General features: G+C 46.0%; 2 protein-coding genes across 2 annotated transcripts; both read left to right on the top strand.

Moving 5' to 3' along the window:
• Positions 1–11842: 11842 nt before the first annotated feature.
• Positions 11843–12965, top strand: PtA15_9A484 (uncharacterized protein; the record flags this gene model as incomplete). The annotated part of the gene is made up of 6 exons (XM_053172697.1): positions 11843–12099; positions 12270–12418; positions 12496–12549; positions 12631–12735; positions 12818–12874; positions 12940–12965. 6 exons carry the CDS (start codon positions 11843–11845, stop codon positions 12963–12965), a joined length of 648 nt encoding a protein of 215 aa, XP_053023912.1.
• Positions 12966–15786: 2821 nt separating this feature from the next.
• Positions 15787–17393, top strand: PtA15_9A483 (uncharacterized protein; the record flags this gene model as incomplete). The annotated part of the gene is made up of 2 exons (XM_053172696.1): positions 15787–16825; positions 16903–17393. The coding sequence occupies 2 exons, from the start codon at positions 15787–15789 to the stop codon at positions 17391–17393; spliced, it is 1530 nt and encodes a 509-aa protein (XP_053023911.1).
• Positions 17394–17922: the final 529 nt, after the last annotated feature.

The raw sequence follows: 17922 nt of genomic DNA, 5'->3' as shown, positions 1-17922 counted from the left end.
CATTAGTAATCCTCAGGGAGACCCTGTGTAGCCGGGGGCGGATTTGGTGGATTTCCTACTAAGGCAAATCCCCAAAACCTTATCTACGGTGCTCCGAATGGCCCCAAATTTTTTCTGCTATAGGAATACACTCTTTAGAACATATGTTAAGCTTCACGGAATTAGTACTCCTCAGGGAGACCCTGCGTAGCCGGGGGGCGGATTTGGCGGATTTCCTACTAAGGCAAACCCCCAAAACCTTATCTATGGTGCTCCAAATGGCCCCAAATTCTTTCTGCTATAGGAATCAACTCTTTCAAAAATATTTTAAGCTTCACGGCATTAGTACTCCTCAGGGAGACCCTGTGTAGCCAGGGGGCGGATTTGGCGGATTTCCTACTAAGGCAATCCCCCAAAGCCTTATCTACAGTGGTCTAAACAGCCCCAAATTTTTTCTGATATAAGAATACACTCCTTATAAACATTACAAGCTCCAAGGAGGTATTACACATCAGGCACACCTTTTATTGACTGTGGTGTAGCATAGCGCAGCACAAATCCGCTATTTTTTAGCATAGCATTAGCCCAATTGCGCGTATCTGCGCTAACACTACACTAGAATCTAGAATAGCTTTGCACCTTGTGCGCGTAGCTTTATCGCAGATGCGTGCGATTGGGCTAACGCTACGCTAAAAAATAGCGCGTTTGCGCTGCGCTACGCTACACCACGGTCAATAAAAGGTGTGCCTGATGTGCAATACCTACTTGGAGCCTGAAATGGTTTTTAGAGAGTGTATTCTTATAGCAGAAAAAAATTGGGGCTTTTTGGAGCATTGTAGATAAGGTTTTGGGCGATTGCCTTAGTAGGAAATCCGCCAAATCCGCCCCCCCAGCTACACAGGGTCTCCCTGAGGAGTACTAATGCCGTGAAGCTTAAAATATGTTCTAAAGAGTGTATTCGTATAGCAGAAAAAATTTGGGGCCATTCGGAGCACCGTAGATAAGGTTTCGGGGATTTGCCTTGGTAGGAAATCTGCCAAATCCTCCCCTGGCTACACAGGGTCTCCCTGAGGAGTACTAATGCCGTGAAGCTTAACATATGCTTTAAAGAGTGTATTCTCATAGCTGAAAAATTTTGGGGCCATTTGGAGCACCGTAGATAAGGTTTTGGGGGTTGGCCTTAGTAGGAAATCCGCCAAATCCGCCCCCGGCTACACAGGGACTCCCTGAGGAGTACTAATGCCGTGAAGCTCACAATATTCTCTAAAGAGTGTATTTATATTGCTGTAAAAGATTTAGGGCGTTTGGGTACAACAGTGACAAGATATATATTTTTTTGTATATTCCGTCATTTTTTGTTAAATTAATGTATCGACTCCCATCCTCGAGAGGGGAATTAATTAATCGACTCCCAAAATGCTTTTGGGGCCGCGCGAGGTCTTGAGGACCCAGGGGGGACGTCCGGAGACGGTCCGCGCAACGTAAACAACTTTTGGGAGTCAATTTATTAATTCCTGGGAGTTGATTTTTCAACTCCCTAGAAAAATCTTATGCAATTTTGAACACCATAGTTAGCTAAGAGCATTTGCATTTGTTTGCAAAATTTTTGGGTCAAGTAAGCCCAGGTTTATGGGCAGGTTAGCTTGACCAAGGCTATATTGGGTGGGCAAACACATTTGTTGGGTCAGCTTCAGGCTCAAGTGACCTGAAATGAGCCGGAGACGGCCCTAGCCTGAGGCTAGATTTCAGGTTAAGGCTAGCTAAATTTAGCTGACCTCAGCATGAAATCAAAGCTGAGGTTTGTTGAATTGGGGTTAGTCCGGACCAATTTGATTGCCAACTGGGTTAAGCTGACCAAAATTGTCAACTTAACCTGACAAATGTGAATGCTCTAACCTGGACTTCTAACCCAAATTTCAATGGAAAAAATGCTAATGGTCTTAGAAGATTGATGGAAAACATGGAATGTCTGTCAGGGGTTGTATCAGTGACAACCCCCACAATAAGGTCAACTGGGGGCATCCAATGTGAGATTGGTCTCCCAGACTAATATCATATTTGCAGGTCCTACCAATGCATTAGGGGGGTTCACAATTGAATTTAACTAAACTTTGGAGCCAAATTTAAGAGCATCCACCCTTCTCTCTTTAAACCCGCTTGGTAAGGCAGATTTGCAAAGTATGTAAGGGATTTTACACCCCGTGCCCTCTGTAGGGCTCTTTAGCTAAATGGTTGTTTGGTAAATCTTTAAGGCTTGCTAGATTTACCCACCTCTAAAGAGCCTCCGTAAGACGACTCTAACAATCCTGCCAACTTCACTCGCTAAAAACAACAAGTCCTACAAACACGCCATGGCCGACTCCCCCCCCCCCCCCCAGTTAACACACCACCAGAACCAATAACTGATACACCACAGCCAAAGAAAAAGAGAGGACCAAACTGGCTCCCTCGTGAGGAAGAACAGCTTGCCATCTCTTGGATCTACTTCAGCAAACAACCCAAATTTGCAACAAACAAGTAGGGTGAGACCTTCTTTTGCAAGGTTGAGAGTGACTTCAACTCCCATTCCAAGGCTCATTATTGCAATCATGCTCAAATTGAAACTTGGTAAGCATTTCAAGTTATAGTCTTCTGATACCCATTTACTGATGCCATCCTGCCAGATGGACTGCAATGAATACAGCAACCCTGAAATTCTCCGCAATTTACAATGTCATCAAGCGCAATCCTCCAAGTGGGTCAAGCCCGGACAATTGGTTACCAGAGGGAATGAGGAATTATCAAGATCAGAACAAGGGTGTTGCTTTCAATTCCCTCTTGGCCTGGCAGAAGCTCTGATATGCTCCAAGAATGGCAAGCGGACCAGCAACCAGATCAGCGATGCACCCCAGTCCGCCCAAATGCTTTGCCGGAATCAATCAACCCTGCTGTAACTCCTACCACCGGTATGACCCCAAGCTCCCGTTCAGCCACCTCTATTGACCGTCTGATTGGTGGTAAGGCTGCCAAAAGACGTTGGATTGAAGGATACAAACACAATGAGGCCATTGCTCAAGCAAACGAGCTCACAGAGATTGCTCAAGAACACCTTGGTGCCTTTCAAAAGGGGAAAGAGATTCTCATTGCCAAGAATTACATTGAGAAGGAGAAGCTGAAAATTGAAGAAGAGAAGCTTGCTTTGGAAAAAGAAAAGGTGTTGATTTAGAAGGAGTTTTGTTGGAGTGAAACACAGATGAACGACTACAAGTTACTCCGTGAAGATGAGGATATCAACAATAAAGATACCAAAGAGGTCCTCATGATCATGAAGCAAGAAATCAAGAGAAAATGGTGGTCCCGGGCCTGAACTCTGTTCCTTCCTTTATCTCTCACTTCCTCTTCTCCAGTGGTTTGATTGGTCAATCAATCAATCAATCAATCAATCAATCAATCAATCACTCAATTTCTAATCTTTTATCTTAGTTGTATTGCAGTCATGAGCTACAATACAAGACTAGATAATGCCAATAAACTATGAGAAAAAATGAGAGATGATATGAGAGCTAGTTAGTCCCTCTCGTCACCACGGAGCAACCAATTGTAGGTTTTCAGGTCTTCACGCAACTGGGCATTTGTTTCTGGGTTGTGTAGGTCATGGTTGTTCTGGAGATAATTGGCCCAGGTATGAGTTAAGGTGGGGTCTCAATGATTTGCGACTATTTTGGTTTCTGTTTTGTTAAGGAAGGGGTCAAGCGGCAATTGTTCTTCAACAATCATGTTGTGAAGAATGATGCAGCAAAGCATCATCTCCATAAAATTATGCTTCTGCCATAACCGGAAACCCCCAGTTAGAACATGCCAAGTGCCAACGGGCCTGAAGGATCCCAAACGTTTGGTCAATGTCTTTTCGTGCGGATTCCTGCAGTTTGGCAAAGTTCCTGGAAGCACCATCCTGTGGGTGCTTGATTGAGGAGACTAGTGTGGCCCAAGGTGGGTAGATTGCGTCGCAGAGATAGTAGCCGTGGTGGTAATCATGGCCGTTGATAGTGTAGTTGATCAAGTCTGAAGCTCCGGCAAGCAATCCATCAAATAGGTGACTCCAATGAAGGACATTGATGTTGTTAAGTGCACCTGGTGTCCCAAAGAAAGCGTGCCATATTTGCAGATTTTGGCTCGCAATGGCTTCCAAGACCATTGTAGGTTTCTTCTCCTTTCCTTTATATTTGCCAGCATAGCCTGAGGGGCAGTTTTTCCATGCCTAATGCATGCCATTGATACTGCCAATACAGCCTGAAAAGCCCCGGGCTTTGTTCTCACTCAGGATAACCTTCATCTCCTCGCGGTTTGTAGGTTGCAGATATTCAGTCGCATAGAGCTCAATAATGTTTCTGATAAAGTACTTGAGTGTTTGGAGGGCCGTGTTTTCCCCAATTCGCACGTACTTGTCCAGAATATCAGCACACGTCCCGTAAGCAAGTTGTTGGAGAGCTGCTGTCATCTTCTGATGAGTTGATAGGCCTATCTGGCCACAGCAGTCCTGTGAGTTGTTGAACCAATAAGACATTCAGTTCAGCCAAATTTTTGCAAAAAGAGGTGACATAAAAAGTACTCACCGCTTTGCAAACCCAGAATCAATCATGCTGCTGGAGATCACCACATAAACAATCAAACAAACAGTGACTCATGCGGAATCGTCACTCAAAGGTTTGATTGTTCCAAACAGGGTTCTCCACAAAGTAGTCCACCATCAATTGGTTGTTGCCTGCAATTCAATCACGGAGAACAATCTCTCTTAGTTTGGGGCTGAGATTTCTGGGTAAGGATTGAGATTCTTTCCGGAGTGCTAGGAGGCTTTGAATGCTTTCTTCTTCTTCTATGTCCCACATGTAATGAAAGAGGTGCTGGTTGGGATCCATTCTTGAGGAAAGTGCTATGTTACTGACAGGACCAAATGGTACAAGGGTGGTGGTGGGCTTGGTATGTAAATCTGTGTTGCCTACCAAGCCAATACCAAGCAACAAGGGCGGTTTTTTTCTTTAGCTAAGCAGCAGAGCCTCGCAGGACTCGCTGGCTAGCTAAAGATTTACCGAGACAAGGGGGGATGCTCTAAGGCCTTTATGAACAAAATTTCAAAATTTTGGGGAAATGCGCACCAGCAGGTGTCACTGATCAATCAGTGCAGTTTATCAACTTTTTAAAAATATGTTCATAAACATCTTAAAATGGGTCCTAAATTTTTGTAAATTTCAATTGTGAACCCCCCTATTAGAGCATCTCCAACGAAGTCGCAACTGGGTGTTTGGGGGCGAACTTTGGCCGCCTGGGTTCTTTTCTTGCGTGCTAACGGACCTGCAGAACAACCCTGGGAACACTGCCGGGGCAGTCAAACCCGCAATCACCTGCTGACTTTGGGTTGCCTCCCAGCCGCAATTGACCAGACACACCTCCATCCACTCAACTTCATCAGCAAAGATGGTCCATAACACACCCCAACTCCTACTTGAAGCTCGCCAAGACAGAAAAAAAACATGTCTGCATTGGATCAACATCAAGACTCCTCTCAATAACCGGGTCTGTTCCGTTCACTGAGAGGATAAAATATGTACTCCTCTTGGCCAGTCATTGAGAGGAGTAAACAATCACCTTGATGACCGGTTCTCTCTGTTCATCGAGAGTAGTAAACAATTGCACATCCTTGATGACCGGGCCCATTCCTATCATTGAGAAGAGTACAATGTAAGATAACTCCCCTTGATGACTGGTCCGCTTGGGTCATCAAGAGGAGTGTTTCCTCCTCTTGATGACCGGGTTTGCTCCGTTCAGCAAGATACGTACGTAGTCCTTTCCAGTCATCAAGAGGAGTAAACAGCTCTGCTCAATGACTGGACGGTTCTCTCCGGTCATTCAGAGGAGTATAATATAAGATGACCCCTCTCAATGACTGGTCCGCTTGGGTCATTGAGAGGAGTTTTTCCTTTGTTTGATCTGGTCATTGAGATACATGTGTCCCAATGACCAGAAATTTCTGGTCATTGAGGGGAGTATGCTGTACTCCTATTAATGACCGGAACAAGGGTGGTGGGTGGTGCTGGAGGAGTGAGATCCGTCTGTTGGATTGCGGCTTGAACTGCCAGTTCATAATTGGAGCTGAGCCGCGACTGCTGTGACATGTGCTTGCGGGCCGGGGAACGTAGGCCAACTGCCCCTGGACCATTAGAGATGCTCTTATTCCTTTGTTGTGATAGGGGGGTTCACAATAGCTTAAAACGCCTCTGGTTGGACCTTAAAAAAATTCTTGCTGGTCCACTTTTAAGACCTAAAATTGGTGGGCCAGACAACCACCAGAAACTGTAATATATTTCTGGACATCCAAGGATTACCATAGAAATTGACTACACTGCACCAGCACCCCTTCCAATGACTGCTCAATACCGGTCATCACCTGGAGTACATATGTACATACCTCCATCCAACGTCCGTTCAAGACGTTCATCAAAGGGAGTCACAACTCAAAGAGCTGGTCATCAGTTGGAGTACGCACTCCACTTGATGACCCACCGGCTGGTCATTGAGTAGATGAACACTCCACTCAACAGCCGGGCCATCAAGTGGATACACACTCCACTTGATTACCCGGACATTGAGTGGAGATATTGAAAACCAACCCAGTCATTGAGTGGATAACCACTTCACTCAATGACTTGGTCAGTTCATCCCACTTGATGACCAACCCGGTCATCAAATGGATGGTGGACACTCCATTCAATGGCCAGACCCGGTTGGGGCATTGAGTGGATGCCCACTCCACTCAATGATAGCTTGGCCATCAAGTGAACTGGACATCCACTCAATGACCCAACTGGGTCAACCAGTTTGGTTGGTCATCAAGTGGGTGGGTATATATCCCTTGATGACCTGGTTGGGTACATATCCCTTGAAGACCCAACCGGGTCATTGAGTGGAGTGGTTATCCACTCAATGACTGGGTTGGTTATCAAGTGGGTGGGTACATATCCCTCAATGACACAACCGGGTCATTGAATGCAGTGGTGGGGGGTTATCCACTCAATGTCCGGGTCATCAAGTGGTAGAGATAAACATTTGAGACTTGGGTACCTGCTAGTTTTTTTGCCAAAACCAGCACCTCACACCGCACCCGGCACCGCTTGGCGGGTACCGGCGGTACTTTGGACAGGTACCCCAGGTACTCCCTTCGGTGGTGAGCTGGATACATAGGTCTACAGCTCCCCGGGAGGAGTCCTTGGCGATCTGGATACATATGTATCCAGCTTCCCAGGAGGAGTTCCCTTGGCGAGCTGGATGCATATGTATCCATCTTGCTGGGAGAAGTCCTTGGCAAGCTGGATACATGTGTATCCAGCTCCCCGTGAGGAGTCCCCTGCGCAAGCTGGATACATTTGTATCCAGCTCACCACGATAACATCTCCCAGAGATATGGCGACTTCTATATCCATCTCGGAAAGGGATCAATCCTACCGGCGAGCTGGATACATGTGATCCAGCTTGGCCGCGAGGTCCACCTGGTGAGCTGGAGAGGATTCCGAGCTCATGTATCCAGCTCTATCCAGCTCGCCAAGAGGAATCCTCCCAGCAAGCTGAATCTGTTCACTGGGGGACCTCCCTTGCCAAGCTGGATCTACCGGGTCCCAGCCCTGGATCCCCCCGGGGGGTGGGAGGTACTTGTGGGCGGTAGCTTTCCAGCCCAAACCAAGTACCTAGTACCGCACCCGGCACCGCTGCGCGAGTGCGTGGGGGGTGCGAGGGGTACCTGCCAAGCGGTGCGGGTACCCTCTAACAGGTACCAAATGTTCATCTCTATCAAGTGGGAATGGGGTGTGTATTGCTTGATGACTGGGTTGGTCATTGAGTGGGGTTTATATACAAGTGCGCAATCAATGGCTGGTGTTGTCCGGCCATGGAGTGACAACCCAATGACCAGTCTTGATTGGTCATTGGCTGAGAGGTTTACACTGCAATTGATGGCCAGTCTGACTGGCCATTGGGTGATGATGAGACAGACACCCACCAATAGGATGAGTAACCACTTGCTAAAAAAAACGGAATTATGAAGGAAAACACGTGTATCTGTGAGGTTGTCTTGAAAAGAATAGTGATGTTGGAATGGAAATGCTTACTTGAGAAAGATTTTTGTGTGCTGTTGGTCAATACATGGTCCAATGCTTACCAAACCATTGAACACCCAGATTTTCAAAAAAATGCTCAATTTGTGCAACCAAAAGACACAAAAACCTTTCCCCTTGGCCAATAATTTGATTACTTTCATTCTCACAACCTTTCTGAAGGGCCAGGAAGCCCTTGAATCTTTGCTTCAAAATTTCCCCTCAAAAAGTAGCTTGACTGGTGATGGTTGGACCTCACCAAGTAATGAATCACTGCTTGGATTTACCGCTCACTGGATTGAAAAATACAAGCTTACTTTAATTATATTGTCAACAAAGCTGATTGATGGTTCCCATTCTGTAAAAAACCTAGTGTCTCATCTCACCAACACCCTTGAAACGTTGAGATTAACTAAGCCTCTTCAAGCTTGATTGGAGGGTTGGGGGGGGGGGGGGCAACCCTGCGTCCCAAAGGGATGCTCTCCCACGGAGAGCCTTGCTTGCAAAGTCGGACTCACCAAAAAAAGGTGATGCAGCCAATATTTATTGGCATTGCATTGTTTCTACAGTGGGTTCACAATTGAGTTTTACTAAACTTTGGAGCTAACCCATCTTGCCATTGGGCATCTGCTGGATTTTTTTGGGGGAAATTTTGCCATAAATAGCCTGCTCAGCAGCTTTTTTTGGAAGGGCACTTACAGGTTGGGGAAATTAGACTTTGCTGACCCGCCAGATTCTGCTCTTGTTGGATCAGGGAGATTCCCATGGCTCTTGAAGTATCAAAATGTATTTTTAATGAAACATGTACATATTTGTAATTGGTGGCGCATATGGCTTATGATGTATGCCTTTTGCTATTTATGCAATAAGGAGCGGATTGATCCAAGAGTTTATCTGGGCCTGCATTGGCCAGATTGCTCCAATGTCCAATACTTATCCACCCCCACAGTTTCCTAATGCTATGGAAATGTGGAGCTTTGAGGGCCATGCAGATACCAAAAAATCACAAGCTTTTCAATGATCTGGGAGGCATGACCAGAATCCGAGTGCTTGTGGGTGATTTGGGGGCTGTAATGCCTTCCCTAGCCAAATTGTTGATTGCCCTCACACAAGATTTGGGACATTAGGGGGATTCAAAGTTGGCCATGCACAACTTGCATGCACTTTTGCAAGTTGGTGTTCAAGGCTTTTATTGAACACCAAATTTCAAAAAAAACATTAAAGAAGGCTTAGGGAGTGTAGTACAGTGTGGCTTGCATGCACTTTTGCAACTCGGTGTTCAAGAATGAACTTGAACACCGACTTGCAAAAGCGCATGCAAGTCGCATCTTGCCAACTTTGAAACCCCCTATTATATTCAAGTCCCTCCTTTAAAGGCGCTTTGCGCCTCCTCAGAAAGAAGGGACTTGTGTTGAGTTAGTTGAAACATTTGGAATAATGCAAAAGATCACCACTAATAATGTGTCAGATAACAGAACCATGGGAGAAGAACTCAATAAAATCTTTGATCTTGATGACAAAAACTGCTTGCTTGGATGTATGCCACATGTCATCAACTTGGCAGCCAAAGCAGGCATCAAGGCCTTCTCCAAGGGTGTGCCCACCAAATATAATCCTCCATGCACATATGCTGGTGTTCTCCGCAACCTGCTTCCCCAATTTGATATCTCTAGCCTCATCTTGTGAATCAGTAAGCTAACCACATATTTGAAACAATACTGGCAAAAAGCTGATGGATTCAAAGATCTCAGCAAACATTTGAATATCAAAGCTCTAGTAATGGTAGCTGATGCGTCTACTTGGTGGAATTCAACATTTTAAATTCTTGAACAAGCATATAGGATTTGTGCAACCATCCAAGTATTCTGTGAAGTAAACTTGCTATCTGAGAAGTATTATCTTTCAGACTACAAATGGAAAAAGATACAGCAACTTTGTGACTTTCTGGAGCCCCTCTCCCAAGCAAACAAATTGATGACAACAAGTAAGTTTCTATCAATGATGCTAGCTGCTCTGGTTTACACATGGATTATGGAAAAGCTACAGGAGGTAAATGATATATTCCATTCTCATCTCTTGTAGAGACTGTAAAATGAAGATGTGTCTGGTGAGAGTTGAACTCACGACCTCAGCTAGGCTGAGACACATACTAGAGTGCTGCCTTTACCAACTAGGCTACAGACGCTTGTGGCTGCCAGCTGGGTGGTTGGTTGGTAGTGCTCATGGGTCGATCCGACAGCCCTCCATACTGTGGTGATACATCATGGTAGCAGACTAACAGACAACTCAACATCTCTCACATACATTTCTGATACCAGGCTTGCTCTTATAAACCTTGTGAATTTATTCCAGAATCAACACTTATGATTGCTAAAATCAAACAGTAGTTCAATTTTATCTCTGCTCAACCTTGCTTGATTCTTGGTTCAAAACAACCTTTTTACCAATAGTCGACTCAATTCCATCAAAATGAGCAAGGATGAAGTAATCCAAATGCTCAAAGATGCAGCTGAATGTTTCATAAGGAATCATACATAGGCGGAAACAGAGTTGTTGTCAAAGAAAAACAGCTCACACAATTTCAACATTTGCTCATCAATTGGTTCAGCTCTGTGAAGATAACCTGCCTTCAAGAAGAAATCATATTATACCTTGATCACAAGTGTGAAGAAGAGGCTTGCAAGCCCCTATATTTTTTTGGAAATTCAACTGTATAAAGTTTCAGACTCTTTCCAGGATGGCTCAAACATACCTGGCACTGCCAGTATATTTGGCTGGGATGAAGTCATCCCAGTTTAACTGGGATGCACTCAACCAACTTAAAACAGGTTGATCCCAGCCAATGAAATATGAAACCAAGGGGGGTACCTTGGATTTATATTCCATCAGTTGAGATCAACCAAGTTTAAATTGGTTGAGTGCATCCCATTTTAACTGGGATAACCTCAACCCAGCCAAATATGCTGGCAGTGTGGCAGCCTTGGCTTCTAGTACCCCCTGCAAACATGTGCTCTTGGTTGGTTGCCATGTTCAAGATTACAGCCAAAACAAAATTAAATCCACAACACTTGAGCCAATCATCTGTTTACAGAACTAGATTGACCATGGCATGATCAGCATTCCAAATAGTATTTCTTCATTTTACTCTGCCCAATGTTTTCCTTGTTTGGATGTGGTCTTTGGCTTCCTCATCATGTCAGGGCCATACAAACAAGTGGAAATGAGGCCACAAATTGGCAAGAGAAACCTTGCCAGAACTTTTGAAATAGCCCATTGCAGCCTCTACACTGCAGTGGGGAAAAATGAGATATCCAGTTGGATAACGGTTTCCCATCCTAAAACCGGATCCGCTCTGCGGGGTCTCCGGATACTGCCAAATCTGCGAGGTCCCAATCGGAACCTTATCAACAGTTGCACTCTCTCAATGGCCATTAACCATTGTCAAGATATTACACTCTCTTTGATTATCAGTACTGGCCACTGTGCTAGAAAGATTGCCCCTGTATCAGCACACCTGGATCACTTCCCTTCAGGATCTATAGCTTTAGAACCTGGTGCTTCTGCATGACTGGAAATACTCGGCTACAGTCTCCTCCCAGCCAACAGGAGACTCTCCTGCCCTTGGGGAACCGGGTGTGATAAGTAATGGGCTTAGAGGATTGGTGTCGCTCATCAGTCATGGTTATTTGCTTCATTGCTTTTGTTACGTCACTAATTCGGAAAAAGCAGAATTCCTGGTGACCATGGCTGATTGTACTCATTTGGTCTTCTATTCTGGGGCGAACAGCTTGATCCCACTCATCGGAAAGGTTCTTCGCCGGCGAGCGGGTGGATACCGGGAAGTGGGCAACCTTCGTTGCGCGGGCTTGTCTCTCGTTGACATTGTGCCTAAACCGAATGAGCAACTTCGACTGATCACCCATCTCATCACGTTTTTAGAGGAGTTGTTATGGTGCCAAATCCGCCAGCGCGTGTGGCGATCTCAATTCCCACGAACCATGTATGTATAAAGTGACAAGGCGGGTCAACCGTCAGGATAAAGTCAGCATCTATGTACATTTAAAACACTACATACGAGCACCAGGAACCTGCAACACTCCACATCCTTCCAGTCCGCTGACTTCCTAACGCAGAATCACCTGCACTAAAAAAGCTACTTCGTTTGCATAGATCAGAATTAACAATGGCTCTCCGCTCGATTATTATCGCTTCCCTAGTGGTTGCTGTGTTCTCAACCGGCGTGTTTACAACAGAGAACGATGAGCTTCCGCATGACCAGGACTGCACGTGGTACACCGATGCGAACACCACTTCCGCCAGTAAGGCTGATGTCGATTCCAACTATGACCTCACTATGAGCGATGCTAACCACCGCTTCACTTGTTCCCTTTTTCAGCTTGCAACGGTGTTCCGGGTATGAGATGCACTGGCGGTTGCACTGGCCACGTCAGTGAGTTGTGTTGCTTTTCTCACTGTTTCTCTATCTTTTGGTCTTTCCAGATGCGAAGCTCACCAAGTGTCATCTGATCAGCCGCCAGGAATTGTACCACGAGTCATGAGATCAACGTCCAAGAGCCCCCGTTAACTACCGAAAAATGTACTGTCTCCTACGGCAGGTCGTCTGCAACCATGGCTGGTAAGCTCCCCCGTTCATTTCACAATGATGTTATGGTCAACTGGTTGTCAATGTTAAGCAAACCCACCCTGGGTTTTTTTAGTTTGCCTTACAGAGCACCAGTCTTTCACTTGTTACGGATCGCCGAGTGGCAAAGCTCGTAATTCATCCCCGATATTTAAATTTATGCGTCTTGACTCTGGCTAACTCTTCATTTGCAAACAGGTTGTAAAGGATGCAGTGGACCGTAAAGCTCTGGAAACGGAAACGATGGAGAACGGAATGGAATCGGTAACGGGAGAACGGGAGTGGAGGCAAACCCATATCCCGAGCTGGTTCCCAGACCAACAAGTTTGGTACCCCATCGGAAACATCTTTTTCCTGAGATGACAAAAACAATCGTTCCCGTTGGATTACACTGTAATCTCTCTCAGTCCTATTTTTCTCGTGTTCCCTGTTGTCCTATGTCAGATGAATGTGCATATGTTTTTTCACCTTCTGCCCCACAACGCAGCCCCCATTGCTGCATTAAAAATGAATTCAGCTGTCTAAGTCAAAATTGTAGTGTGAGTTCTTCTATGGCTGATGTCTAGGGGGACTCATTTATCCTCTTGTAGTGAGTGAGTGGGTGAGTGAGGGAGTGAGTGAGGTTGCTTTTCCGCCCCACATGCTATTGTTAGTGAGAGCTCTGCCCTCAAAAGATGCTTTGATGCTGCCAGCATGATTGGTTTGGTTGAGGGTATTCCACACTGCACAAATTATCTGCTCAGACAGTGTTTTACAAGCAGCTGTTGGACAGAGATTGCCCAAAAGGGTCTGCAGCCCAGGCCCAGATAAGTGCAAAATATTTTTGGACAAGGTCTGTCCAAAAACTGCTTGTACAAAGTTATCCAAGCAGAAAATCCATACAGTGCAGTAAGACTGGGAATGGGATGCAGTCAGCCAATCTAACATGAGTTGATCTCAAACAAAGAAATATAACTCCAATGTATGTACCTTGTATTTTTTATTTCATTGGTTAAGAATTGAGATCAACTAGTTTTAACTTGGTTGAGTGAATTCCAATTCTACTGGGAAACCATCAACCCAGTCAAACATACTGGCATTGTTCATGATCACCTTCCTTGTCCGGCTCTGATATTTTCCTGAAGTGTTTCTCTTGAATCCTCTTTTCCCTTTTTGATATGTCCAGTCTTTTTGATGCCTTGAACCAGTGTGTACACTATTTATTCATTTTCAGCCACACAATTCAGTGTTTTGTGATAAGATGAAGTGTTATTTTGCATTGTAACAGGGAAGCCAGTCCCAAAGGGCTTAATTCTGTTCTGGGACTCTGTTCCACCAGGAAGAAGTGAAAGTCACTTGATGAAAATATGAGAATTGAGGGTTGATTCCTGTGCATGGACTCTGCAAGAGTATTGGGAAAACCAGGCTTTCTTTTTGTTTCTTGCATCTCATTTTCTCATTGGATGACTGCACATTTGCCTGACAAAATATGTGTAACATGTAACATATTCTCTTCATATCCTTTATAATTTATTGAATAATTGATTATTTTTCAACCTCAGAATTTGTGACATAAATAATTATGTAAAATTGCCATGTAATCTCAATTTGTAGTTCAAAATCAAAGGATGTGCCAAATTCACTTTACAGAAGACAATAAAACAGAGACAGCTTGGGATATTCTAAAAATAAAAACTCATAAAGTATCAATAATATAGTCTTGTTTGTTGGAATTACCACCTGGAATTTCCAATTGGATTGCCAACCTTGGGATGGGTGTCTACACTGTCAATTCTGAATATTCATGTGTGCCTCATTGATAGATGCAGGATGTCTATACATTCACCAACTGATCTTGATCAAAAAATTTCTTTTAATTTCTTTTCTTTTTATTCCAGAATCATACCCTTTGAATAAAATCCTACCCTAGAGTCCAATAACTCCCTGTTCCCAGGCACGATGTGCACTTGACTATTGAATTTCATTGTGGTTTTAGTGTTTAATTTTGGATGAATGTATTATTAATAAAGACTCATTTTTTTGAAATCCTTCTTTTTTCCTACAAAATCAAAGAAATACCAGGAATAGCACAGTTGCTTTGGTGAAAAATTGCAATCAACCTTGCCCTCCGTTAATTAGGGGGGTCCACTCAAGGCTGATTTCAAAATCAGTCATCAAATGCAGCTGGATGCAGCCTTCAAAAATCCTGAGAAAACATTTTGGGGGGGCAGCTCCTCTTTGGAAGCAATCTCCCATGGATAAACCTTACTGAAAGGTGCATGAGCAGAGAAAATAAGCGTTGCTTTTTTGCAACATGAATCCCCTTGTTGTGTTCCACTCCAAGAAGTTGTGCTTATGAGGGGTAGTTGAGTGTTTTCCTGACCATCCGTACCCCTGCTTCAGACAGACTTGGTGTCAAGTTATCAGAACAACTGGGGTTGGTGTTTTGAAATGGGCCAGATTCGGGTTGGGCCAGTGCGTGCAGTGAACATCCGTGTGACTGGGCTGTGATAGGTAGTCTGAGCTCGGGGCCCCTGAGCCCATCGGGGGTGTCAGCACCCAACTGCTCCCGCCTGGTTCGGAGAAGGCTTTCTCCTACCCGGCACTCTCCTCCGTTTTCCTGAAAACTTCGAAAGTAGGAAACAAGCAAGCAGAAAACCGGGACAAGCTCGCCAGCCACCGACTTTCCATCTACATCCTCCCTTCCACCACGCAAACGCACCCTTAACGGAAGTTTCGGCCATCGTCTGTCCAGTTCCTCTTCAACCCTAATCTTCTTTTTCCCTTTTCTTTCGTTCGGCAGCATCCTCTTTTTTAAATTTCTATATATACTTGACCGCCCTCAGCTTTCCTCGCCAAAGGGGGGCGAGGACCCATAGCCGCATCGGTCACGCCTACAAACAAGACGAGCGCCTTCGGGAGGGGCATCGTCGGATTCTAGAATCCCTCCACCAGGACCCCCCAGCCAGCCAGCCCACCAGCCAGAGACAGACAGACCACGAACGTTCTACTCGACTCCAGTGGTTCTTCTTTCTTTATTTTTTCTTTCGATTAAGCTTCATACAGATGAACGGTTTTCCTCCTCGTTCATCCGAACGACGCAAAACCATATCTGTCAATGACCATCACCCTCCAACCCAACAACAACAACAACAAGACCCACTACCACCGATCCACTCCAACCCGACCATCAACGTCTTCCGCTCGATCCTAACGGGGATCGATACCACCAAATGCGAAGAGAACGGCGAGAATGCGTTCTACGTCTGTGACCTGGCCTACGTCTATCGACAGTACCTCCGTTGGCAGGACGCACTAGGGGACAGAGTCGAGCCGTTCTTTGCGGTCAAATGCAACCCGGACCAAGTCGTGCTCAAGCTACTCGCCCAACTCGGCACCGGTTTCGACTGTGCATCCCATGCGGAAATCGAGATGGTCCTCAAGCTCGGCGTCGACTCGAGCCGGATCATCTACGCCAATCCGTGCAAGGCAGGCTCGTTCGTCCGTCATGCACATGCCAAGGGGGTCCAGATGATGACCTTTGACAACCAGGACGAGCTCGAGAAGGTGGCCAAGTTCCACCCGACCGCCCAGATGGTCCTCCGGATCCTAACCGACGACAGCGGCAGTCTCTGTCGACTGGGCGAGAAGTTCGGAGCCCCCCTCGAGAATGTTCGTAGCCTCTTGGAACGAGCTAAGGAGCTGAATGTGACCGTCATCGGCGTGGCGTTCCATGTCGGCAGCGGCTGCTCGAACCCACAGCTCTACACCGATGCCGTTGGCCGGGCCAAGTGGACCTTCGAACTTGCTCACGAGCTCGGCTTCTCCTTTGACTTCCTCGACGTCGGCGGCGGCTTTGGGGACGATAACTTCGATCTGCTCGCCGAAGGCCTCCTTGCCGGCCTTGACAAGTACTTTCCCGTAGGCTGTGGAGTTCGGGTGATTGCCGAACCCGGCCGGTACTTCGTCACCAGGGCTTTCGAGCTCGCTACCAACATTATTGCCAGGAGGAAAGCTCCCACCCCTCCTCCTCCAGCGGTCAGAGCAGATGGCTCGTCGGACGATCTGGCCGTCAAAGACCAACAAGACTCTCCAGTGACGATGTGTAAGCTAATTCCTCCCCTTGTCTCATCGCAGCCTGTGGAAAGCCCCTGCTAACCTGAATCTTTCGGAATCCGACAGACTACATCAACGACGGGGTGTATGGGGCGTTCAACTGCATCATCTTTGACCACCAGGTGGTCGAGCCGAAAGTGTTAACGCTGGGAGGAGTGTTTTATGGGGATGGGTTTACGGAGATGGGGTATCCGGCGGGGCCGATGACGCCCTCGACGTCCGAGCACGAGATGGACTGTTCGACGGATTCGCTGGGCTCATTGAGCGTTTCCTCGGCGCTCTTCGACCGCAGAGTGGCGCCCTTCCTGGTCGATGAGCTCGAGTCCTGCAAAATATTCGGGCCCTCCTGCGACTCTATCGACCTTGTCTCCCCTGCTACATTGCTCCCCGTCAACCGCCTCCTCGTCGGTGATTGGCTCAGATGGCCCAATATGGGCGCTTACACTATCTGCGCTGCTAGTCAGTTCAACGGCTTCAAAATCTCTCAGGTTGTTTATACTATTGGCGACCCTTCCGTCGATCTCAAAGTCCGACAAATCCTCGGCCATTGCTTGTAACCCCTCCCTCTCTCTTCCCTCCACCCATTTTCTTCCATCGGGTGAGTCTTTCTTTTAGTCAACCGTGTTCTGATCGGTTTATTAATGCGAGCATCCTCCTGTTTACTTCCTCATCACCATCAATCTACCAAAACTCGACACAGAATATTCAACACAAACTAAACTGGGAACTTATTTTGCAGAATACAAAAACAACACCAGCATTCCAATTTCTCCTTCTACATTATGCCACCTTATCTTTCTTTATGTCTTGCTTTTTTTTTTTTGATACACCAAATTCTTAAACATGCAGATCATGCTTTTTTCTTTATGTGCTTGAAATCTTCCTCATCCTTAGTTTTGCCCCCGCACGTCCCTCTCTTACACGTTATTCTCCAAAAGCAAACAAAGCAAAGCATTTAGATAGTTGGTTATGAAAGATCTTGCACCTAAGTTTTAAGTGCTTTTTTTCAGGATGTTGTAGTACACACGTCCCCAAACTTAGCGAAGTCCAAAGGTGGGGGCACAAAGCACCTCCACCGGAGGGACT

The sequence above is a fragment of the Puccinia triticina genome, chromosome 9A, assembly GCF_026914185.1.
Source record: "Puccinia triticina chromosome 9A, complete sequence".
In the NCBI taxonomy this organism is placed as follows: Eukaryota; Fungi; Basidiomycota; class Pucciniomycetes; order Pucciniales; family Pucciniaceae; genus Puccinia; species Puccinia triticina.
Note: the sequence above shows the minus strand (reverse complement) of the source record. Positions and strands in the feature narration are given on the sequence as shown.